The sequence below is a fragment of the Melanerpes formicivorus genome, unplaced genomic scaffold (genome assembly GCF_026170545.1).
Source record: "Melanerpes formicivorus ecotype bairdi unplaced genomic scaffold, bMelFor1.0.p_v2 SCAF_46, whole genome shotgun sequence".
Taxonomy (NCBI): domain Eukaryota; kingdom Metazoa; phylum Chordata; class Aves; order Piciformes; family Picidae; genus Melanerpes; species Melanerpes formicivorus.
The window spans coordinates 5,574,785-5,598,704 of record NW_027142398.1 but is presented as its reverse complement, the minus strand read 5'-3'; the positions used below and the strand labels follow the sequence as shown (position 1 = coordinate 5,598,704).

The following is a 23,920-nucleotide window of genomic DNA, read 5'->3' as shown; positions in this document are numbered from 1 at the left end:
CGCCCCAATCCCATCCAGGGGTGCTGGCTGGGGCTCCCTGCTGGGGCTGAGCTCCTCTGGGTGGTGTCCTGGCTGGTGAGGGCCTTGCCCCTGGTGCTGGGCTGGGGGCAGAAGTGGTGGTGGTGGTGGTGATGGAGCAGGAGCTGCGATGCTAACCGCACGGCTCTGACCTGGAGGCCCCTGGAGTCTGCTCTCCTCCCTCCATAGTCCTCTGCTGCTGTGCCTCATCTGCAGAGCCTCTCCTCCCCCTCACTGCCTCCCTCCAGAAAGAAGGGAAGGAGGGAACAGCCGTGAGGCAGATCTGGAACTGCTTCCCCTCACCCGTCAGCTCTGAGCAGGCAGCCCCCAGGAAGGGGCAGGGTGGGCAGGGAGAAGCACAATGCTGGCGAGAACAGCCAGGACAGGACTGCATCTCCCCCCCTGTGCTTCTGTTCAGGGGGGCAAATGCAGAGGGGGAAATAGTTCAGGCTGGCTGGGAAGCCTCTCTCACACCTCTGGAGAGGAGGAATCCCTGAGCAGAGAGACTGAGCAGGGAATCCCCATCCTGAACACGCAGAAGCAGCACGAACCAGGCTGGGACGGGCCTCGGGGAGCATCAGGTCCAACCTCCCACCCAGGGGAAGATGAAATAGGATGGGAAGAGAATTAATGAGGTTGGAAAAGGCCTCAGAGGTCCTCGAGTCCAACCTCCCACCCAGCCCCATCTGATCAACTCGACCATGGCACCAAGGGCCCCACCCAGGCCCCTCCTGGACATCTCCAGGGAGGGAGACTCCACCACACCCCCCCGGGCAGCGCATCCCCAGGGCCAACCTCTCTTGCTGGGAAGAACTTCCTCCTAACCTCCAGCCTAAACCTCCCCTGGCACAGCTTGAGGCTGTGTCCTCTTGTTCTGGTGCTGGGTGCCTGGGAGGAGAGCCCAACCCCCACCTGGCTACGGCCTCCCTTCAGGTAGGTGTAGAGAGCAAGAAGGTCTCCCCTGAGCCTCCTCTTCTCCAGGCTAAGCAACCCCAGCTCCCTCAGCCTCTCCTCACAGGACTCTGTGCCCCAGCCCCCTGCCCAGGGCTCTGTGCCCCAGCCCCCTCCCCAGCCCTGCTGCCCTGCTCTGGACCCCTTCACCTGCACCCTGCTTACCGTGGCACCCCGCAGAAGGCTCTCTGGTGGAAGACTCCTGGGGGGATGGCTCCCAGCTGGTGAAGAGCATCTACAGCCCACACAGCTCCAGGCCTCTCAGGCTGTGCCTCTCTCTCTCCAGGAGTGAGGGCATCCTGTCCCCTAGGCAGGGAAGGAAACACAGCTGTGAAATCAGAGCAGTGGGGTCTGAGATCCCCAGGAGAACCCAAACCGAACCTTGGAGCTGGCCTCAGAGCTCCTCTGGGGGAAGCTATCGCTGCTAGGAGCGCAGAGCCCCCCCGGCGCGGCTCAGCCCTCGGCCTCCTGGAGGCAGCACTCGCCGCTGCCCATCTGCAGTGCCGACCGTGACGCGCGGGGACAGCACTGAGCCACCGGGCGGCGGCACAGCTGCGCTGCCAACCGCTCGCGATGTGGCTGGGGGGGGGCCCGGGGGGGAGAGGGGGGTCCCGGGGGGACGGGGGGGGTCCCGGGGCTGCAGGGACGCCGAAAACCACAGTGAGACCTCCCCGAATCCTGCAGGACCCCAAAACCTTCAACCCCAGAGACCCCTAACCCTCACAGCCCCTCCCCAGCTCCTTTGGGACCCTCCAGAGGGCCCCCCCAATTCCCCTTTCACGCCCCCGGGACCCCGGCGCCGGCATCCCCGGGAGCAGCGCCCATCCCACCTCTCCCCCTCTGCCCTCTCCCTTTTGGGGGTCCCTAAAGGACCGTGGGGGTCCTGAGGGGTCCCCAAGGGTCTGTCAGGGTCCTTGGCGGTCCGCAGGGTTCTGGGGGGGTCCGCAGGGGTCCCCTAGGGTCTGGAGGGATATGTGGGGGTCCCCAAGGGTCTGCAGGGGCCCGTAAGAGACCCCCGCGGACCCCTATGGACTCTTAAGGACCATTCCAGAACCCTGAGGACCCCCTCAGAGCCCCACAGACCCTTGGCGACCCCTGGGGACCCCCACGGAGTCTGGCGGACCCCTGCAGACCCTTACGGACCTCCCAGAGCCCCCCCAGACCCAGCCCCTCCCCCCAATTCCCATCCCACCTTTTTCTGCCCTTCTGGGATCCCCTTCAGACCCTCCTGGGACCCCTCCCCAACCCTTAGGAGCCCCTCCCGGACCCCCTCAAACCCTTTTGACCCTCCCCCACGCCCCCCCCCAAAAACCATCCCCCCTGCCCCTCCCCTCGCTGGGGTCCTCAGGGGTCCGCTGCAGCCAGCGAGCCAATGGGAGAACCCCAGGGGCTGCACCCCTGCCCCACCCCACGGGGACCCTGCCCCACGGATCCCCCCCCCCCTAGCTCCTGGCCCTGCCCCCTAGCTCCTGGCCCCTCCCCTTCCTGCCCCCCGCCCCCCTCATTCACCGGCACCAGTTCGAGGCACTGGGAGCCGCTGGGAGGTACAGGGATGGGCTGGGAGGGGGATCAGGGGGACTGGGAGTGCTGGGAGGGGGACTGGGGGGGACTGGGAGCCCCTGGGGGGGTGGGGAGGGGGGACTGGGAGCACTGGTCCTAACCCCAACCCCCTAACCCCCTAAACCCTAACCCCTAACCCTCGGGTACTAACCCCACCCCCAAGCCCTGCCCCTAACCCCCCACCCTAACCCCAACCCCTAACCCTAACCCCCTAACCGTTAACCCCAACCCTAACCCCAACCCCCCCACCCTAACCCAACAGAACAGTTGCTTTTTTCAAAGTTTCATCCTACTTACTCCCTTACTTCAAAGAACTTACTTCTTTGTTAACTGCTTAATCTGTCAACGACTTAGATCTTACTAGTTCAAGTTTTCACACTTCACTCCTCTTACCAACAGAGATGACTTCATCAGGCCCAAATACGTCATACACAAGGATCAAGACACAATGATCTACAAACACAGCAAACCCTATCCTCACCACTGTCTTTTACAATATGCTTTAAAGGTATGTTACATCTTCTCTTGTCTAAGACGCTCAAAAATCCTAAGTTGTTTTATGTTAGCAAGATTCTCCTTGATCTATAAAGATAAAGCTGGCCAGGCTCCATCTCCATAAGTAAAGAAAAATCTTGCATGTAAACAGCAAAAGTGAAAAGGCTTCTTTGCCGGGTCAAAGGTGACATCTTGACTATTCACGGTTCTGCCCGGTATAAAATTGACCGTAACCTAACAATCCATCCTTACTCATCCTAACAATGCTGCTCTTTTGATACTTTGCTTTTGCTAAGGCACCGAGTCCTATAGATACTATCTTTGGCCTAATGTTGTTTGTTCTTCTTTCAAATTTCTCCTAGCTAAAACTTCCAGAATTCTTATATCCTCCATAAACTTTGTTAAATCACGCTTGAAACCGCACATAAAATGAAAGTTTGAGAATGTAGTATACTTTAGCCATTTTTTTGGGGGGGATGTAACACCTGAATTCTCCCTTGTTTTTTTATAACCTAAAATGCAAATGTATTTTGTGTTATAATCAGACTAACTATTTAAAATTAATACAAACTGGTGAGTTAACATACAAGTCCATGACAACATATTCTCTAACCACACAACAATTAAGCAATTGTGATATTCAGTCCTAATACACATAGCTTTATGGTACATTCTCCTGATTGATGCTTTTGATCTCAGATTATCGTAACAGACATTGTGACCTGTGTTAGGTAGGTCTGCTGATTTTCAGCTTCATGTGAAATGCTATTTGTCCCATCCTTGTGATTCTTGTGCTGTTGTTTGTTGAGATGATTGTGGTACTGCGTTGCAGAAGTGATGTTTCCGGGTGTTGACATGGGTTAGCTATTTTTTGCTGGCATTACTAAAACCTTAGTTATAAAATATGCATCCTTTTTGTTTTAATATATAATCCCTCTCTTAAAACGATTTTGAATACAAACAAAAAAAAAAAAAATCTCATTCTATAATATCCCTATATCAAACTCTTATGCTAACACCAAAAATCTCTACAGAACTGAAAGAACTATGTTAAAATTAAATTATCAAATCAATGTCTAAAAAGAAACTAATAAAAAGTTAGAGCTCTTTCAAAATGCCATGACACCAAAAAAAAAAAAGGTTTGAACCGAAAGTTAAAATTTGAACTCACAGAAAAACGAAAGTTTGAGCTCATTACTAAATGCTTATACCTTAGTACAATCACTAATTACTTAATACTTATAAATACTAAATACTTACTATTCATTATGCTTACAGGTAAAACAACTATTGAAAACAGAAAAAAAAAATCTCTAAAACACATCACAATCAGAAATAATGAAATAATGAAATAATCATTGTTGCTTTAAATCAGAACACACACAGACTAGAGAGGTTATCAGAAGGAGGGGGGAGAAATGGGGGGGGGGGAGGTGGCCGGCTAGCAAAGGCACCATAGGGACAAAGAGAGGGGGGGAAAAGGGGGGTGGGAAGAAAGCCACCGAATTCACACCAGCTGCCCTTCCAGGCAGCCTCCAGGTCAAACGTAGGATTCGCTGAAGGCATGGAGACTTCCATAGGAGGCGATAGCAGCAATTTTGAGCTACATTGATGTTTTTGAGCCTAAAACTTGAGGTGCTTGTAACAGATGCCACTGTCTCTTCTCCACTCCATATTGCTGGATGTCAGTGCATACAACTTACAGCAGCAGTTCCTAAAGTAAACAAAAGTATCTGGCAATCAGTGTTTCTTACAGGCTTCTAGGACAGTCATCTTCTCCCAAGTCATGCTTTTTGCCTAAAGTGTCCCTTCTGTCCACAATTGTGGTGGGTTTGGAAGGGTAAGGCCAAGAAGCCTCCTCCCTTCCCCCTTGTAAGGTAAAAGGGAAAAAAAAAATTGAAGGGAAAGGAAAAAAAAACTCACAAGCTGAATTAGCAAAGCAGTGGAGCTATATTTACAAAGCAATGTAAGGTATGCAGGGGAATATTTACAAATTTACAATATCTACAATATATACAAAGATATACAACAGAGTAACACAGAAATGAGAGTAACCCCCCTCGGCAGAGAGGGGGTTCCCCACCTCCGCTCTCCCCTCTCTCCCCCCCCCCTTCCCAGAGTGGGATAGAAAGAGAGAGAAAAGAGAGGAAAAAAAAAATGTTACAAGCAGTTTGTGTTAATTGGAAAGGAGTTAATACAGGCCTGGTATCTGGACTTCAAGGCCAAGGCCTTGGCAGAAAGCCCAGCACAGAGACAGAGAGCTGCTGCACCGTGGAAAGGCAGAAGCAAGACTGATAGAAAAGTCCTGGAAATGTCCAGTTCACTCCCAGTTCAGAAGGTTCTTCCTCCCACTCTTCCAATGAAATTAGTTTAGACTATTCCTTCCGTTCACCAACTTCCGTCCACCATATTCCCTTTCTTAAGGGGGCAGCGTCAACTGGCCACAACAATTAAAACACATGGAAAAACTTTTAAGAGTTAGTGGGGGGGGTGTCCAGCAGCAGGGGGGGAGTGGGCTGCTGTTGCTATTGGCCAGGTGCCAGTGACTGCAGCTCCACGGGAGCAGGTGAGCTTAGTGGCCATGGTGGGGGAGGGGGGCTGGGGGGTGTAGATGTCAAAGAGCTTTGTTCTGGTGAAATGGCATTACTATTGTAACAGCTTTATAATGCTCTGCTAATTGATCTAAAGAATCTTTAATTAGTCCCCATGTTGTAAGGGAAGATGTAACAATTTTGTTTACTTTTGTTGCCGCCCTGAACGATGCCATCCCTCCCTGCTCCCATGTCTTTTCATTCTACTTTTTTTTTCCCTCCAAGATGTAAGTAAATGACTCTGAGTATCAAGTTATCTTCTTTTGTTCTTTGATTACCCATACGTGCTCCTCAACAGGAGGCACCGACCCTCAGTTTCCCCAGTCGCTTACCTCTGTCCGGGGTGACCATTTGTTGTAGTATCGATGTTTTACTTCGAGCAGTGCTTTTTGGGCCAGATGTAAGCAGCTGAAGACATTTATTACATTATACAGCAAAGTTATATAGTCTAATCAGAAGGCACACTTGGCACATCTCAATTGGGCATTTTCTACTGGCATATGTGTAATTAAGGCATACAGTAGGTCGTAACAACAAAACTATTTTAACACGTCCAACCAAACTCTGCCCAGTTTCTCTCCTTCGGTTCCAAAGTGTTTACATTACTCTCAGAGTCAAAGGCAAAACATAGCTTTCTCTGACTCGAGCAAAGGCAAATCTTCCCCATAGTCTTCCAAAGCTATCCCAAAACACCTTCCCACATAATACTATTCTTCTACATCCACTTAAACAGGAGAGCTTCTGGAATGTAAAAGCAAATTCTAGGGAGAGCAAAACAGGGTTTCAAAGCATAAATATAACATGTATCACATAAAAACAATAGACCTTCCTTTTTGTCTGTCACGGGAGGGGGGGGTTGCCCTTCTTTGTTTCTTTGGGGTTTTTTTCTTTTTGTTTCTTAGTTTTCAATACAAATGGAAAAACCTTCAAAGAGGGCCGCACTCAGCTGCTCCCCACACACAGGGGCAAGAGAAGCCCCTAACTGGTCAGTGTTGCCACCCCTCTTAAGGGGATCGGTTGGCACCTAAGGTGCACCTGGGGGTATCAAAGGGGAATTTGGGGGCACATAGAGGGATCAGGAGGGCCTCTGGAGAGTCTCCCAAAGGATTAGTTGGATATTTAGGGTTATTTGGACCCCCGCCACAAAGGCCACTACTGCAAAGCTTTCCCCCCACCACCACAACTAACCCTAACCATCCGACTAAAATACCCACAGGAGACCCTCCATTGGTCCCCACATGCCTCTATATTCCACTTGACTTCCCATTCAAATTAAGAAACTAAAAATAAAACCAGTGATGTTTCTTTTGTGTGTCTTGTGGGGTTTTTTAGTTTGCAAATAAGAGTCATTTCAAAGCCTTTTTGCATCCACATTACTACTGTTCTGCAATCTCTCGATTAAGAGCACAGCTTTTTCTCTGCTGGAATACCTCAGACTAACATTTTTTTCATGGGTTTTCATCCCCTCTGAGAGCATTCAGGCAGCTTTTTGGGCAGCATCCCCCGCCCCTCACTCACCTGCTCCTCTCCTGCATCAGCACCCACCCCCATATGGTATCATGGAAGGAAAGAGACAGCTGAGGGGCTTTTTATCACCCTGACCCACGGACACCCTTCTGGGTAGGATTTGCACCTTCAGCACACAGCTGAGTTTTTGCTGCGCTTCCCTCCTCTGTGACAGCTGCTGCACAGGTCTGCATCTCCAAGCGTGTCACACCTTCTGGGATTTACTACCCCAAAATCACCTTGCAGTTGGTGCATTTCTTGCTGGCAATCAACCCATCTCTTCCATCTGTTGCTCTCATTGTTTTGTTTCAGCTTTCTGAGCCTGTGTCAGTACAAGTCCTTCTCAGGGCACCACAAACAGAGACAGACAAAGCTTCCTTTTCTCCAATAGTTCCAGGAAGATTTCTGGCACTCCTAGGCAAACACCGACAGAGTGACGGCTGTGAGGTGACATCAGCCTGGCACTGGAGCTGGGCATTCTGAGCAGATGAGGAACCCTGGGCAACACCTGCAGAGAAATCTTGGTTCCTCCGCAGAGAAGCACTGGCCTTAGAGACAAAGCTGTCTTTGATCTGGGCACCAGCTGCAGCCCAGAGTTCCAGGTATCTCTGGGTACAGTTGAGGCAGCAGCCGCCACCCCCACAGAGCCCCGCCAGCCGAACCCGGACACCCCCCGCCGGACGCCACCTCCCCAAAGCCCCACGCTGCCCCGCTGGCAGCCACCCCCAAAGCCCCGCGCAGCTCCAGCGGCTGCTATAGAGAAACCCCACAAAGCAGCAGAGACTAGCACTGACCTGGGACACAGAGGAGGAGCTCCGACCTCTACCAGCCACAACCCTGCACTGAGCCATTTTAAAGCATCCGGCGCCATGTTGTTGAGGGCAGCGCTGCCACGCTGGGGGGGGGGCGGTGCCTGCGTTGTCACCTCACACTCAGCTTTCCATGGGTTTTATTCCCCTCCAAGGCAACATGTTGAGTTCTGAGCACCTGAGGAGCCCTGGGGAACACCTCTACAGAAATGTTCCTCCAAGAGCTGTCAGAAAAACGTTCGTTCCCCCAGCAGGCAGCTCTGGCTTCAGAGCAAAAGCCTTCTGTGATCATTCTGTTTAGCTCAGCACCAGCTGCAGCCGTCAGTATTACCAAACTACACAGTAATGGCCTCCTCCCGGTCCCAACAGTTTCCTCCCACCAAAGGACTGGGAGAGAACTGGAAGCGACTGGGAAGAAACTGGGAGGGACTGGGAGGGCACGAGGTGGAATCTGGGAGGGAAGGAGGAGGAAACTGTCAGAGACTGAAAGAAAACTGGGAGGAAACTGGTAGAGACTAAGAGGTAGTGGAGGCTCAAGTGGGAGGCACTGGGGAGAACTGTGAGAGAGCTCCGAGGGAACTGGAAGGGACTGGGAACAGCTGGGAAAAAAGTCCCAAACAGGACCCTAAATAGGTCCAAATGAGCCCAAACTGGGGTGATCTGGACCAATGGAGCCAGTGGAAGCACTTCCCACCTAAACTGCACTGACCAAAGAGAGTGCGGCTCTGCTTTCCCACTCCGGGAAATCTGCCACACTGCAAGATGAGAAGGAGACTGGGAGGGATTGAGAGGAACTGGGAAAGGACTAGGAGAGACTGGGAGGGAACTGGGAAGGAGTGGGAGAGGATTGGGAGGGATGGGGATGGGGACAGGACTGAGAAGGGACTGGGAGAGACTTGGAAGGGACTGGAAGGAGATTGGGAAGGACTGGGAGAGGAATGGGAGGGACTGTGAGGAACTGCAAAGGGAATGGAAGGGAATGGGAAGGGAATGGGAGGAACTGGGATGGAAATTGGAGGGACTAGGGGTGACTGAGAAGGACTGGGAAAGAACTGGGAGGGAGTGGGATACCGCTGGGACCTTCACAAGTCTATGGCACCAAATGGGATCCATCCCAGGGCAGAGAGCTCTGGCAGATGAGCTCCAAGCCACTGTCCAACATTTGCCACCAGTCCTGCATGACCACAGAGGTCCTAGGTGGCTGGAAGCTGCCAGTGTGATGCCATTCACGAGAAGGGCTGGAGGGAAGAACCTGGGAACTCCAGGCCTATAAGCCTGACCTCAGTGCCTGGCAAGACTATGGAGCAGGTCATCCTGGGGGCAATCACAGCAAACCTGCAGGACGGGCAAGGGCTCAGGCCCAGCCAGCAAAGATTTGGGAGGGGCAGGTCCTGCCTCACCAACCTGATCTCCTTCTGTGGCCAGGTGACCACCTGGTAGGTGTGGGGAAGGCTGTGGATGTAGTCTGCCTGGACTTCAGCAAAGCCTTTGACACTGTCTGCCACAACAAACTCCTGGCCGAGCTGACAGCCCACATCCTGGACAGCAGCACTCTGTGCTGGGTTAGGAACTGGCTGGAGTCCTGGGCCCAGAGAGTGGTGGTGAATGGTGCCACATGCAGCTGGCAGCCAGGCACTAGTGGTGTCCCCCAGGGATCAGTGCTGGACCCCATCCTGTTCAATATCTTTATTGATGATCTGGATGAGGGGATTGAGTCCATCATCACTAACTTTGCAGATGACACCAAGCTGGGGGCAGGAGTTGATCTGCTGGAAGGTAGGAGAGCTCAGCAGAGGGACCCTGACAGGCTGGACAGATGGGCAGATTTTGGAAAGCATGCACGGACTCCCTGGTTGGTGAAGCAGGAATTGTTTAGTGGTACAGAACAAGCAGTGTATGTAGGAAAAATCAAGCAGGCTAAGCAATTCCCTGGCATTCTTGCACCACTGCTGGTAATTGAGTTTTCTCCTTTGATATGCAGCTCTCCATTATTATCTTCATCCCATATCAGGTTGAGCTTCTCCAGCATGGAGGTGAACGTCCTTCTGTCTCGCACTTCAGGCTGTTTACTGCAGTCAGCTCTTCTTTATCATCAGGCCATTCTTCCATCGTCCAGGCAGGTTCAAGAGGGTTTGAGGGTGTGCAGAAGTGTCGTTAGTATTCCGTAGGGATTCGTGTGGTGGTGTCAGGGTTTTGGGGGGGTTGACAATGGTCGTAGAAGTGAATTCTAGTGTGCCAAAAGGGACGAGGTGGGAACTGGGTTTAGTGGGGGGGGGGGGGCATGGGTAAGGGGGGTTCTAGGGGCTGACTGGGAGGTGCAGGCAGGTTAAAGAGGGTTTAAGGGTGTGCAGAAGTGTCCTTAGTATTCCGTAGGGCTTCGTCTGGGGGTGTCAGTGTTTTGGGGGGGTCGTGAAGGGTCATAGAATCGAATTGTAGTGTGCCAAAAGGGACGAGGTGGGAACTGGGGTTGGGGGGGGGGGCGGGCATGTATTCGGTTCTTTCTGGGGGATGACTGTGAGGTCCAGGCAGGTTAAAGAGGGTTTGAGGGTGTGCAGAAGTGTCGTTAGTATTCCGTAGGGCTTTGTGTGGTGGTGTCAGGGTTTTGGGGGGTTGTGAATGGTCGTAGAAGTGAATTCTAGTGCGCAAAAAGGGACGAGGTGGGAACTGGGTTTACTGGGGGGCGGGGCATGGGTACGGGGGGCTCTGGGGGCTGACTGGGAGGTGCAGGCAGGCTAGAAATTGTTTGAGGGAGTGCATAGGGGAACTTAGTACTCTGAAGAGCTTCGTCTGGGGGTGTCAGTGTTTTGGGGGGGTCGTGAATGGTCGTAGAAGTGAATTGTAGTGTGCCGAAAGGATCGAGGTGGGAACTGGATTTAGTGGGGGGGGGTGGCATGGGTACGGGGCCTCTGGGGTCTGACTGGGAGGTGCAGGCAGGTTATAGAGGGTTTGAGGGTGTGCAGAAGTGTCATTAGTATTCCGTTGGGATTCGTCTGGGGGTGTCAGGGTTTTGGGGGGGTCGTGAAGGGTCATAGAAGCGAATTGTAGTGTGATAAAAGGGATGAGCTGGGATCCGGGTTTGGGGGGGGGGGGGGGCCTGGGTACGGAGGGTTCTGGGGGCTGACTGGGAGGTCCAGGCAGGTTATAGAGGGTTTGAGGGTGTGCAGAAGTGTCGTTAGTATTCCGTAGGGCTTCGTTTATGGGAGTCAGGGTTTGGGGGGGGCATGAAGGGTCGTAGAATCGAATTGTAGTGTGCCAAAAGGGAAGAGGTGGGAACTGGGTTGGGGAGGGGGGGGGGGCATGGGTATGGGGGGCTCTGGGGGCTAACTGGGAGGTCCAGACAGGCTAGAAAGTGAAGTGTTTGAGGGAGTGCAGAGGGGTTCTTAGTACTCCGTAGAGCTTCGTCTGGGGGTGTCAGGGTTTTGGGGGGAGTCGTGAAGGGTCATAGAAATGAATTGTAGTGTGCCAAAAGGGACGAGCTGGGAACTGGGTTGGGGGGGGGGGGGGGGGGAGCATGGGTACGGGGGGCTCTGGGGGCTGACTGGGAGGTCCAGGCAGGCTACAAAGGGTTTCAGGGAGTGCAGAGGGGTTCTTAGTACTCCGTAGGGCTTCGTCTGGGGGTATCAGGGTTTTGGGAGGAGCCCGGGGGGGCCTGCATCGGATCGTAGCGGATCAAGAGTCGGGATTGGAACTGGGCTGGGGGGTGTGTGATGGATTTGGGGGCCTCCTCGGTGTGATTTGGGGTCCACTGTGGGTCAAAAGGGTTTGAGGGTGTGCAGAAGGGGCTCTGCCATTTGGGAGGGCTTTGTCTGGGGTTGTCAGGGTTTTGGGGGAGTCGCTGGGGGGGCCTGAATGGGATCGATGCAGGGTAAAAAGGACAAGCTGGGAACTGGGTGGGGGTTGGGGGGAAGATTTGAGAGGCTCTAGAAGGGCATTTTTCGATCTAGGAAGGGTGAAAAGGGTTTGAGGGGATCTGGACGTGTCCTTAGTAGTCCATAGGGGTTCTTCTGGGGGTGTCAGCGTTTTGGGGGGGGGCATGTGGGGTCATGAAGCGAATGGTAGTGTGCCAAAAGAGAGAAGCTGGGAAGTGGTCCAAGGCGTGGAGCATGGATTTGGGGGGCTCTGGGGGGTGATTGGGGGGTTCAGGCAGTGTCCAAAGGGTTTGAGGGTGTGCAAAAGGGTCCTTGGTATTCTCTAGGGGTTCGTCTGGGGGTGTCATGGTTTTGGGGTGGGGTATGGGGGTCGCGAATGGAATTGTAGTGTGCCAAAATGGATGAGCAGGGAAGAGGCAGGGGGTGGGGGTGGGGGGTGGATTTGGGGCCTCTGGGGGGTGATTGGGGGGTTCAGGAAGGCTAAAAAGGGTTTGAGGATGTCCGGAAGGGTCCTTAGAAATTCTTAGAGGTTCCTATGGGGGTGTCAGGGTTTGGGGAGGGGCATGGGGGGTCATAGAAGCGAATGGTAGTGTGTCTAAAGGGACGAGATGGAAACTGGGTGGGGGGTGGACATGGATTTAGGGGTCTCTGGGGTGTTATTGGGGGGTCCAGGAAGGCTAAAAGGGTTTGAGATTGTGCAGAAGGGGCTCTACCATTTCGGAGAGGTTTGTATGGGGGTGTCAGGGTTTTGGGGGGGGTCTCTGGCAGGGCCTGAATGGGATGGTTGCTGGGTAATGGGTTGGGGGCGGTGGCAATGATTTGGGGGGCTCTGAGGGATGATTTGGGGGATCCAGGCAGGCTAAAAAGGGTTTGAGGGTGTGCATAAAGGTCCTTAGAATTCTCTAGGGATTCGCCTTGGGGTGTCAGGGTTTTTTGGGGGTGCTCTGAGGGGTCCTGAAGTGGATCATAGATGGCCTGAAAGGACCAGCTGGGAACTGGCCAGGGTGGGGCATAGATTTCCGGGGCTCTGGGGGGCACTCTGCGGGTTCAGGCAGGCTAGAAATGGATTTAGGTTGTGCAGAAGGGTCCCTACAATTTCAGAGGGCTTTGTATGGGGGTGTCAGGGTTTTGGAGGGGTCTCTGTGGGGTCCCCTCCGAGAATTTTCAGCACTTTAGGGGGGTGCCCCCGGCCCTCGCTCACCTGCTCCTCTGCTGCAGCATACCCCTGCCCCACGTGGCAGAATCAGTCCACCCAGAATCCCCCCACTCCCTTTGATTCACCCCCAAAAAGGTAGGAAAGGAAGGCAACTGCCCAGCCAGCAGCTCCTGCCTTTCACAAAAACAACTAAAAGCTCTATCTTTGGTCGATAACAAAGAGCCTGCTGCATGTGAGACACCACAGCTCTCTGCTTCTTCAGCTGGGAAGTGCAAAGTACATTAAATACATCCCAGGAGTAAAACAACATGAAAAATACCACAGCAACACAGCACACACAAAAACCTTTTACAGCAAACTCGGTCCAACAGGATGGCATTTGAGGCCACGTGCCAGGTTCTGCACTTTGCCCACAACAACCCCATGCAAGTACATGCTGGGGACACAGCGGCTGGAGAGCAGCCAGGCAGAAAGAGACCTAGGGGTACCGGTTGACAGCAGTTGAACATGAGCCAGCAGTGTGCCAAGGTGGCCAAGAAGGCCAATGGTATCCTAGCCTGCATATCAGGAATAGTGTGGCCAGCAGGAGCAGGGAGGTCATTCTGCTCCTGTACTCAGCACTGGTTAGGCCAAGCCTTGAGTCCTGTGTCCAGTTCTGGGCTCCTCAATTCAAGAAGGACATTGAGACACCTGAACGTGTCCAGAGAAGGGCAACAAAGCTGGGGAGGGGTCTCGAGCACAAGCCCTGTGAGGAGAGGCTGAGGGAGCTGGGGGTGTTTAGCCTGGAGAAGAGGAGGCTCAGGGGAGACCTTTTTGCTCTCTACAACTACCTGAAAGGAGGTTATAGACTGGGGGTTGGTCTCTTCTCCCAGGCAACCAGCACCAGAACAAGAGGACACAGTCTCAAGCTGTGCCAGGGGAAGTTTAGGCTCGAGGTGAGGAGAAAGTTCTTCCCAGCAAGAGAGATTGGCCATTGGAATGTGCTGCCCAGGGAGGTGGTGGAGTCACCATCCCTAGAGACATTCAAAAAAGGATTGGATGTGGCACTTGGAGCCATGGTTTTGTCCAGTTCTGGGCCCCTCAGTTTAAGAAGGACATCGAAACACTTGAGCATGTCCAGAGAAGGGCAACAAGGCTGGTGAGAGGCCTTGAACACAAGCCCTATGAGGAGAGGCTGAGGGAGCTGGGATTGTTTAGCCTGGAGAAGAGGAGGCTCAGGGGTGACCTCATTGCCCTCTACAACTACCTGAAGGGTGGTTGTAGCAAGGAAGGGGTTGGCCTCTTCTCCCAGGCAACCAGCACCAGAACAAGAGGACACAGTCTCAAGCTGTGCCAGGGGAGGTTTAGGCTTGAGGTGAGGAGGAAGTTCTTCACCCAGCGAGTCATTCGGCATTGGAACCGGTTGCCCAGGGAGGTGGTTGAGTCATCGACCCTGGAGGCATTCAAGGGGAGATTGGACGTGGCACTTGGTGCCATGGTCTAGGCATGGGGTCTGTGTTGATAGGTTGGACTCGATGATCCTCGAGGTCCTTTCCAACCTAAGTGATACTGTGATAATAGTCATGAGGTGTTTGGTATTAGGTAACAGGTTGGACTTGATGATCTCTGAGGTCTTTTCCAACCTAGTTGATTCTATGATTCTATGACCTTTAACCCAGCACAGGCTAAAATTCCCTGGCACTGTTGGCTTTTTTCTCCAGTTCCATTGTGTAACAGACAAGAATGAAAGGCTTGACTCCACAAATAAAAGCAGAGGCTGCTCACACAAACAGCGATCTTCATAGTGACAGTCCTGACCAGGAAGCAGCAGGCTCAGCTCAAGAGCTGAACTGCTCTGGCCACCACATCAGCAAGCCCCAGACAGCTTTTATTGCTTGCTCCCCACTGGCTGTAAAGTGATTGCTCTGAAGGAAGGAATTCCATGCCGGAGATCTTAGCTGCGCCGCACCAATCGGCCTCGGCGGGGCGGAAGCTACTCCCCGCACCTGAACACTCCCTTTGGTTTTCGTCACCTCACACCCTCAGCTGCTCACTCTTGGTGAGCATCAGGACTTGGGGAGGCCTAAGGAAAGCTCCGTGCAGCTCTGTGGCAGTTAAAGGAGACCAGCACAGGATCCAAAACACTTCTGTTTCCTGTTTGTTTGGGTTTTTTGATTCAGAAGTATTTTCCTTGAAAGAAGGCATACAAACCCCCAGAAGCATCAAATTGCCATTCCCCCTCCCCACCCTTTGCCCTAGGTTTGCTGATGGACTCAAAAAACCCCTGTGTCCAGTCTGGGTTTTTGCTGTCATATAAGCTCCATGAGATCTGTGAGCCAAAAGCAGCCTCATCAGTGAAAAAAAAACCACTGTAGAAAATCCACAGAATTTGGTATGTTTAAAGCTCCCAGAAAACTCAGTTTAAAGAAAAAGGCTAAGGGAAGAACAGCTTCTTTTGTCACTTGGCAAGTATTCCTGGTTTGCAGCTTTCAAGAGGCAAAGGAAAGATTTCCCATTTCACCCCAAATAAAACCAATGTCACCACAGCACAAAGCTCTCTAGCACTGTCAGTCCTTCAGCAATCAGAATGCACCAGCAGCTTTATGTGTACTGGGGGTAAACCTTGCAATCCACTGTGGGTGTTACTTGCGTGGTGAGCAGCTCTCTCAGTCATGGACCTCTTCTGCAAAACAAAAAGATAATCACAGTGTTAATGACATAGCAGCATAGTATCAGTCAGGGTTGGAAGGGACCACAGGGATCATCTAGTTCCAACCCCCCTGCCATGGGCAGGGACACCCCACACTAGATCAGGCCTGGCCAGAGACTCATCCAGCCTGGGCTTAAACACCTCCAGGGACGGGGCCCCAACCACATCCCTGGACAACCCATTCCAGGGCTTCACCACTCTCCTGGTGAAGAACTTCCTCCTCACATCCAGCCTGAATCTCCCCACCTCCAGCTTCGTTCCCCCTAGTCCTATCATTGCCAGAGATCCTGAGCAGTCCCTCCCCAGCCTTCCTGTAGGCCCCTGCAGATACTGGAAGGCCACAACGAGGTCACCTCAGAGCCTTCTCTTCTCCACACTGAACAGCCCCAACTCCTTCAGTCTGTCCTCACAGGAGAGGTGCTCCAGCCCTCTGCTCATCCTCCTGGCCCTGCTCTGGACACCTTCCAGCACCTCAAGATCCCTCTTGCCATAGGGGCTCCAGAACTGGAGGCAGTACTCCAGGTGGGATCTCAGCAGAGCTGAGTAGAGGGGGAGAATCACCTCCCTTGCCCTGCTGGCCACACTTCTCCTGATACAGCCCAGGATCTGATTGGCTTTCTGGGCTGCAAGTGCACACTGAGAGCTCCTGGTGAGCTTCTCGTCCACCAGCACCTCCAAGTCTCTCTCCTCAGGGCTGCTTTCCAGCCAGTCACTGCCCAGCCTGGATTTGTGCCTGGGATTGCCTCCACCCAGCTGCAGGACCCTGCACTTGTTCTTTTTGAACCTCATGGGGTTGGCCTGTGCCCACCTCTCCAGCCTGTCAAGGTCCCTCTGGATGGCCTCCCTTCCCTCCAGCGTGTCTGCTGCACCACACAGCTTGGTGTCATCAGCAAACCTGCTGAGGGTGCACTCAATGCCACTGTCCATGTCACCCACAAAGATGTTGAACAAGACAGGTCCCAGGACTGATCCCTGAGGGACTCCGCTTGTCCCTGGCCTCCACTGGGACATGGACCCATGGACAGCCACTCTTCGAGTGCAGCCATCAAGCCAGTTCCTTATCCATCTAGTGGTCCACCCATCAAACCCACGTGTCACCAGCTTGGAGACCAGGCTGTGGTGTAGGGCAGTGTCGAAGGCTTGTGGTATACATGTGGTATAAAGTGTAGGTGCAGGTGAGCTTCCAGGTTTGTTTTCAAAAGGGGGTAAAAAAAAAAAACAATACCTTAACAGCACAGGGAGGAAGCCCACATGAAAGGCTGTAAAACGTAGCCTGGCTCAGTTTGAGCTCCTGCCTAGGAATCCATCAATACTATGCCTGCTTCCGCTCTTCTGTGGAGATCTCTATGTCCTTATGAAGCAGAATAATGACCACCTCTCTCCTGCTTCTCCCACTGAAGGATGTCACTGTCCTCCCAAATAAAAACAATCACTGAATGGTTTTGGTTGGAAGAGACCTTTAAGATCATCAGGTCCAACTCTTAACCCAGCACTGCCAGGTTACAACTAAACCATTTCGCTCAGCACCACATCTACAAGGCTTCGAAACCTTTCCAAGGATGGAAACTCCACCACTGCCCTGAGCAGCCTGGGCCAGGCCTTGACAACCCTTCTGAGGAAGAAATTGTTCCTCGTGTCCAACCTAACCAACACAACTTGAGTATGTTTCCTCTTGTCATGTTGCTTGTTCCTTAGGAGAAAAGATCAACCCCCACCCGGCCACAACCTCCTTTCAGAGAGTTGCAGAGAGACAGGTCTCCCCTCAGCCTCCTTTTCTCAAGGATGAACATCCCCAGGTCCCTCAGCTGCTCGTCACCAGCCTGGGTTTCTAGACCCTTCACCAGCTTCATTGCCTTTCTCTGGACCTGCTCCAGCCCCTCAATGTCTTTCTTGGACTGAGGGGCCCAGAACTGACCCCAGTACTCGAGATGCATCCTCTCCAGAAGCAGCTGTGGGGTTGAAACACGCTGCAGCAGAATGGGCCTAAGAGCTCAGCCCCACCTAATTTACCTTTATTTTCCACTTTAAAGTCAGATGGAAGGAGGTTGTCCTGACGGTTCCCCAGCACGAAGGCCAGGAAGGAGAGGATGAGGGCGTCAAGGATGCCAATGATGCAGAGGATGTAGGCCCAGCGCACGGTGCAGGCACCCAGCGTGTACTTGTCCGTCTTGTCCCCACACAGGCGACGAACCTCAGTTGAGTCCCAGCCATCAGGGTAGATCAGGCAGCCGATCATCAGCCCGGTAGCTGCAGGGAAAGGGGACAGAAGCCATGGGCTACCACTGAGCACACACTGTGTGTGGAGAGGGTGCATGGAGGAGCTTGACCACAGACAGTGCCCCAGACAGAGGAAACACTGCAGAGCAGCCACCTGGGCTTAAAGGTGCCTGTGGCTGCACATCATAGGCGTGCTCTGCTCCATCCTCACCTACCAGCATCTCCCCTACCAGCACTGCTCTCAGTCACACAGCTTGCTGCCTTCCCACGAGCTCAGCACACTGCTCCCCATCAAAGACAGGCTTTAACAGCATCTCCCATCCGGTATGTTGCTCAGGCAACATCTCTCCTGCCTCCACACGCATCCCTGGCTGTGTTACTCCCAATGAAACCAGGATGGTTTAGTCGGTACAAACTGCAAAATCCTATTATTGCCCCTTGCCTCACTGGATTTCAGCTTATGCTTTGCTAAAGTGGAGCTGCCAGCAGCAGCTTTGCAGCAGATTAATTCTGCTTGTTCAGCTGTGGTGGTTACAGTCCAGCCCTGGAGCCACCGACTTCTGCTGCAGCTACTCTCAACTCCAACCTTGGCACAACATGACCTCAGTGGCCACGGGGCCATTGGCACATTGCCCTTGTGACAACAAATCCAGCACAGGCTGCTGGACCATCTTCTGCCAAGCACCTCCTGTCCCAGAAGTGCTCAGAAGTGCTTTTTTCATCCCCATATGCTCAGAGAAATTGCTGTGTTAGCTGGACAAGAGTGACAGGGCTTGGCAGGGACGAGAGCCACGTTCATCTGCAAGGCTTTGGGATGTGCTTAATGGAGGCTCTTCACATCCTCCATTTCTATCTTGGTGCAGAGCATGGAAGCAACTGGGGTTTATGTGTTTTTGTGCAGATGTGAGGACCTCCTTGACTCCTCGCACCAGAAGCACCCCCATGGTGGGAGCTTTGATTAAGCAGATGTTTGTCCCTGTCCTTCATGGCAATCTGCAGCCTCCTGCAGCAACCCTACCCTGACCCAGTTGCCTCTCCTCTGTCCCTGACTGCTCAGAAAACACTTTTGGGGGTGGTTTCCTCACCCTTTGTAGATTATTTTCCCACCGATTTGGGAGCAGGAGAGCAGTAAGGCCAGCAGGCAGCTTCCCCAGCTAAGCAGATAGTGTTTCTCTTCATTCAGAAGCAGATAGCTTCTCCTTTTAATTTAATTTACCTTTCCCTGTAGTTACCATAGAGGAGAAGCATGGAGAAATGTGGGAAGCAGGAAAACAAAAATGTCTCTTGTGAAAATACACCCTGGACATCAAGCAAAGGCCAGAAAATGGATCCTCTCCTTCCCTGCCCCATTTGTAATACACTTCCCAAAAAGTGGCTTGAAAGACCCTGAGAGCTTGTCTAGGGCAGAAAAACTGGGCTGTCGGGATCCTTTGGGCTTATCCATGTGGCTGGAGCCACCTGCACCAGGTTTCTCTCCCCCATCCTGCACACAACTGATATAAAAGCCCCAAACATGACAGTAAAGCCTTTTCTTGGTCCAGCTCCCTGGGAGGCTGAGATGCCTCAAGCCTCTTATCTGAATCTTCCCTTGAGTTCATTTCTTTAGCTGAGAACTGGAGCAACCTTGATACCAGGACTGTCATCCCATGGGGTGTCAGCTGAGGTGTCCCTGCCCAGGGAGGCACCTGAGAACAATGAGAGCTGGTCCCTCCTGAATGATTCAGGAGCAGTGAAGGGCTGAGTTGGGTTTCAGCTGGGGCTGCAAAGGCAGGAGCTCAGTTACAGGGTGTCCCAGGTGTCTGGCTGTGGTGGGGGTGGGATGGTAAAGGCTGGAGATACACAGGGAGCGGGGTTGAGCAGAAAACTAGGACAAAGTGGGTGGTGATATTAAATCCTATGGTCAGTCCACTCCTCCTGTTCCACTTCCCCAGTATGGCATCCCCTGAGCTCAGAGAGTCACCAGTTTGATGCATGGGATATTGAAGGCACCAAATAACCTATCAAAGGTTATCACTGGATCCCTCATTAATTCCTGCAGGATCCCAAACACAACAGGGATCCCATGCTACAGCCTTGTGGCATCTGGTGCTCTCAGACTGATGCTGTGAAGCCATGACCACGCTGCACCATGGAGCAGAGCAGGAGCCATGGTGTTGGGCAAAGGTTGGTGGGAAGACCCCGCCCAGGTAAGCGGGGCCGGGCTGTCGGTGGGGTTACAGCAGCACAGGGGTCCGGGAGCATCACCCGCGCGCTCCAAGGCTGCTGGGGCTCAGCTGCTCCGACAGACTGCACCCACTGCCGATTTAACACTGCTAACCAGTAAGGCAGAGCAAATGGAGCACGGAGATTATGGTGGTGTTCCTTTCCCCACCAAGGCAGAGTCGAGGTGGGGGGCAGAGAGGGACAAATAGCTCTGGTCGGACCATCAACAGCCCCCAACTCCTCAATCATCACCTCCAGCCTCACTCACCAGCTGCCAGCTGCATCCAGGCACAAACTTTATAGACGGTGGCTGCGTTGCAGAAGAAGAAGAGGCTGAAGCAGAGGATGGAGCCGATGATGAGGAAGGTGGAGATGCCAACGAAGAACATGGCAGTTTTGAAGGCGCTGGAAGGGATGGTGCCGAAGTCCAGGGGGCTGCCCTTGCAGATGAGTTCGCCGGTGAGCGCATTGCCGATGCAGTAGGAGAAAAGGCCGAAGTAACCGGCCTGTGGTGTGTCGATACTGTCCCCGATCCAGTAGGGCTGGATGAAGGTCACCACCATCAGGATGGAGAAGCAGAGGGTGAAGAGGGCCCACAGCACCCCCATGGCCCGCGCGTTCCTCACATAGTTCGTGTGGTAGATCCGAGCCGCCTCCTGCGCCGGCAGCAGCTTGGTCATAGCGGGGGCACCGCCGCTGCCACCGCCACCGCTCCCGGGGCAACGCCGCTGCCACCTTTCCCGAGGCCACCGGCACAGTCACCGGCACGGTTCCCGGGGCAACCGGCGCTGCCCCGCCCCTCCAGGACGCTCCGGTGGTGGTGGCGAGACCGCCCCGGGGCCAACGACCCCGCGGAGACAACCAGCCGAGGGAGGATCTGGGAGGAGCCGGCGGAGGACCTGGCAGGAGCCGGCGGAGGGAGGAGCCGGCGGAGGGAGGAGCCGGCGGAGGGAGGAGCCGGCGGAGGGAGGAGCCGGCGGAGGGAGGAGCCGGCGGAGGGAGGAGCCGGCGGAGGGAGGAGCCGGCGGAGGGAGGAGCCGGCGGAGGGAGGAGCCGGCGGAGGGAGGAGCCGGCGGAGGGAGGAGCCGGCGGAGGGAGGAGCCGGCGGAGGGAGGAGCCGGCGGAGGGAGGAGCCGGCGGAGGGAGGAGCCGGCGGAGGGAGGAGCCGGCGGAGGGAGGAGCCGGCGGAGGGAGGAGCCGGCAGGACGTGGCGAGGAACCGGGAGGAGCGGGCGTAGGACCTCCCCCGCCCCGAACCAGAGTGGGCTCCGGGGGAGGAGGGCGGCGCGGCTTGGGATGGGAACCGGGATGAGCCCTGGGACCCAGGAAGAGCTCCTAGGATTCTATATGTGCTCCCTAAGTGGGACCCCAGCATGAGACCCCGAGATGAACCCTGGGATTCGGGATGCACACCTAGGATCTGCCTTGTGCCCCTGCCATAGGACCTCGGGATGCACCCTGGGGCCCCCAGGATGAGGTTCCAGAATAAGCCTCGTGTCCCTGGGACTGGGATCCCTGTGTCCCGTGGATGTTCCCTGCACTCCCGGGATGAGTCCCTAGGGTGTGCCCTCTATTTCCAGGATATACCTCTGGGATGAGCCCTGTCCCCCGGGCTGCACTCTGTGCCCCAAGGATGAACCCTGGGATGCGCTCAGTGCCTGAGAGATGTTCCCAACGTGCCTGGGGTGCTCCAGGATGCCCCCTGCACCCTGCTGAGCACCTTATGCATCACCGTGCCCCCCACCCCCCATTTCCCCTCCCCGCTATGTGCTTTGTGCCCCAGCATGTGCCGTGCACCCCTAGATGTGGCTTACGATGCTGTGCCCCCTCCACTGCTCTACTCTGACCTCCCAACTGGTGTCACTAGGGTTTTTCCCCACTGGAGGAGGGTGCATGTAGATGCCACATGTCAGCGTGACTGTCACCCTTCAATGTCACCCCAGTGGCCACCGAAGGCCAAGGCTGCCCAGCGGGGTTAATCATTGCCCAGAGCAGCTGGGCCAAGGCAGGTGTGAAAGGCTGTGCCCTTCCCAGGACTGTTTTCCTTTCATCAGCTGCATCCCCCAAGCCCTGAACCACAAAGCAAATACCCAGCAGGGCAGAGTGTGGTGGTGGCCTGTGGGATGGGGACACCAGTGGGCTCTGGAGCACTGGCCGAGGCCATAGGGCTTGCCAGCAAGAGAGTGGGCTCACTCCTGCCATGCTTCAGGCCTTCTTGCCTGGATTTCTTGGTGATAGTAATACCTGTGCTATGGAGGATCTGGGCTGGAGTTGAGCTCCTGCTGTGGCACCAGCTCTTGCTTTGGTCAAGAACCCATCAGAATTGCCCATCAAGGAGAACACAAGTCCCAACAGCCAGAGTGAAGGAGGGTTAGGGTTGCCCACCAGGGGAAAGAGAGGAACGCTGCTGTTTCACCTTCACTTCAGCCAAAGGAACTGCCAACAGGCAGGTTGGCATGGCCAGTGCAGGATGGTCACCTGGAGACGTCCCCATGGTGGCACCACCTGGCAGCAAGGGCATGGCTGTTTTCCTGCTCTGGGCAGGTTGCCCCAATGCCACGGTTTGGGGTGTGATAGGCACAGCCACATCAGCAGATGGAGACTCACTATAAAGCACCCACCAGCCCAGGGGTAAGGACACAAGTGAGCCCACCATGGCCAAGGCGCTGCTCTCCTGCCTGCTGCTGGCCCTGCTGCTCCTGGCCCCAGCCCTGCCTGCCCCACATGAGCGAGGGCTCATCTTCAACTTGGTAAGAGGGACACTAACCCCAGCCATGCCGTGACTGGGAGACACCCTGAGTGCTGCAGTGGAGTTGGAGAGGTCTGCAGTGCTTTGGTCTCTGGCAGCAGCTCTGTGGGGGTGTCCCGGGGGTGTCCTTTATCCCCTGAATGGGATCAAGTGCGGACAGAGAGAGGCATGTTGCTCACCCCCACCTCCCGGTGCAGGACATCGGGGAGCTGTGCCTGCAGAGCGCCCAGTGCAAGAGTGGCTGCTGCCACCGGACTAGTGGCCTGAGCCTGGCCCGCTGTGCGCTGAAGGCAGCTGAGAACCAAGAGTGCTCTCCAAAGGTAGGTCTAGCCCTGTGGGAATGGGGACAGGGACACTGAGGTGTTGGAGCATGTCCAAAGAAAAGCAACAAAGATGGTGAAAGGCCTTGAATGACTGAGGGAATTGGGGTTGCTCAATCTCCAGAAGGAGGCTGAGGGGAGACCTTGTCACCCTCCACATCTCAAAGGAGGTTGGAGGTAGGTGGGGCTCAGTGTCTCCTTACATGCACCAAGTGACAGGCCAAGAGGAAATGGCCTCAGAGGAGGTTCAGGTTGGAGATTAGGAAAAATTTCTTCACAGAAAGGGTCGTCAAGCTGTGGCACAGGCTGCCCGGGGAGCCGGTGGAGCCACCATCCCCAGACACACGGATGTGGTGCTGAGGTCGGTTGTTTAGTGGCAGTGGCTTAGCAGCAGTGGTGGCATTGTGAGCTCCAGGCGAGCACCTGGACTTGATGATCTCGAAGGTCTCTTCCAACCTCAGTGGTTCTATGGTTTTATGTCCCTGCCCTGCACTGTGCCTTGATTCCCTACAGAGCCTCTATGGGGTCTACTACAAGTGTCCCTGTGAGAGCGGCTTGACCTGTGACGCTGATAGGACCATCGTTGGCTCCATCACCAACAGTGACTTCGGTGTCTGCAAGGACCCCCAAGAAGGGCTGTAGTGAATGAGGAGACCTCCTCAGTCACCCTGGGCTGCCCCTGTGCCCTGCTTCTCCCTCTCCCCAGGGATGTCTGGACTTGCCTATGCTGCTCTGGCTGCTCTGGCTGCTGTGGCAGGGTTTGAGTAAAGAGCATCTTCTGAGCTGCAA

General features: G+C 54.4%; 2 protein-coding genes and 1 long non-coding RNA gene across 3 annotated transcripts; 2 read left to right on the top strand and 1 right to left on the bottom strand.

The window, feature by feature from the left end:
* The first annotated feature begins 2,471 nt into the window (after nucleotides 1-2,471).
* On the top strand, nucleotides 2,472-20,000 carry LOC137451920 (uncharacterized). The gene is made up of 3 exons (XR_010989919.1): nucleotides 2,472-2,513; nucleotides 2,929-3,037; nucleotides 19,900-20,000. It is a non-coding gene; the product is annotated as an uncharacterized lncRNA (long non-coding RNA).
* LHFPL5 (LHFPL tetraspan subfamily member 5) lies at nucleotides 15,309-20,964 on the bottom strand. Its single transcript, XM_068159892.1, has 3 exons — nucleotides 20,332-20,964; nucleotides 17,655-17,891; nucleotides 15,309-15,617 (listed from the first exon to the last, which is right to left on the bottom strand). Exons 1-3 carry the CDS (start codon nucleotides 20,741-20,743, stop codon nucleotides 15,601-15,603), a joined length of 666 nt encoding a protein of 221 aa, XP_068015993.1. The 5' UTR covers nucleotides 20,744-20,964; the 3' UTR covers nucleotides 15,309-15,600.
* Nucleotides 20,965-22,659: 1,695 nt separating this feature from the next.
* On the top strand, nucleotides 22,660-23,920 carry CLPS (colipase). Its single transcript, XM_068159449.1, has 3 exons — nucleotides 22,660-22,812; nucleotides 23,009-23,131; nucleotides 23,645-23,920. The coding sequence occupies exons 1-3, from the start codon at nucleotides 22,717-22,719 to the stop codon at nucleotides 23,771-23,773; spliced, it is 348 nt and encodes a 115-aa protein (XP_068015550.1). The 5' UTR covers nucleotides 22,660-22,716; the 3' UTR covers nucleotides 23,774-23,920.

What these genes read in the sequence shown, in the direction of transcription:
- LHFPL5 (XM_068159892.1), bottom strand. Translation starts at nt 20,743, where the DNA reads ATGACCAAGCTGCTGCCGGCGCAGGAGGCGGCTCGGATCTACCACACG. An exon ending in CTGGATGCAGCTGGCAGCTG is followed by an intron (nt 17,892 to 20,331) that starts GTGAGTGAGGCT and finishes CTTTCCCTGCAG; the next exon opens with CTACCGGGCTGATGATCGGC.
- CLPS (XM_068159449.1), top strand. Translation starts at nt 22,717, where the DNA reads ATGGCCAAGGCGCTGCTCTCCTGCCTGCTGCTGGCCCTGCTGCTCCTG. An exon ending in GAGGGCTCATCTTCAACTTG is followed by an intron (nt 22,813 to 23,008) that starts GTAAGAGGGACA and finishes CTCCCGGTGCAG; the next exon opens with GACATCGGGGAGCTGTGCCT. An exon ending in ACCAAGAGTGCTCTCCAAAG is followed by an intron (nt 23,132 to 23,644) that starts GTAGGTCTAGCC and finishes GATTCCCTACAG; the next exon opens with AGCCTCTATGGGGTCTACTA.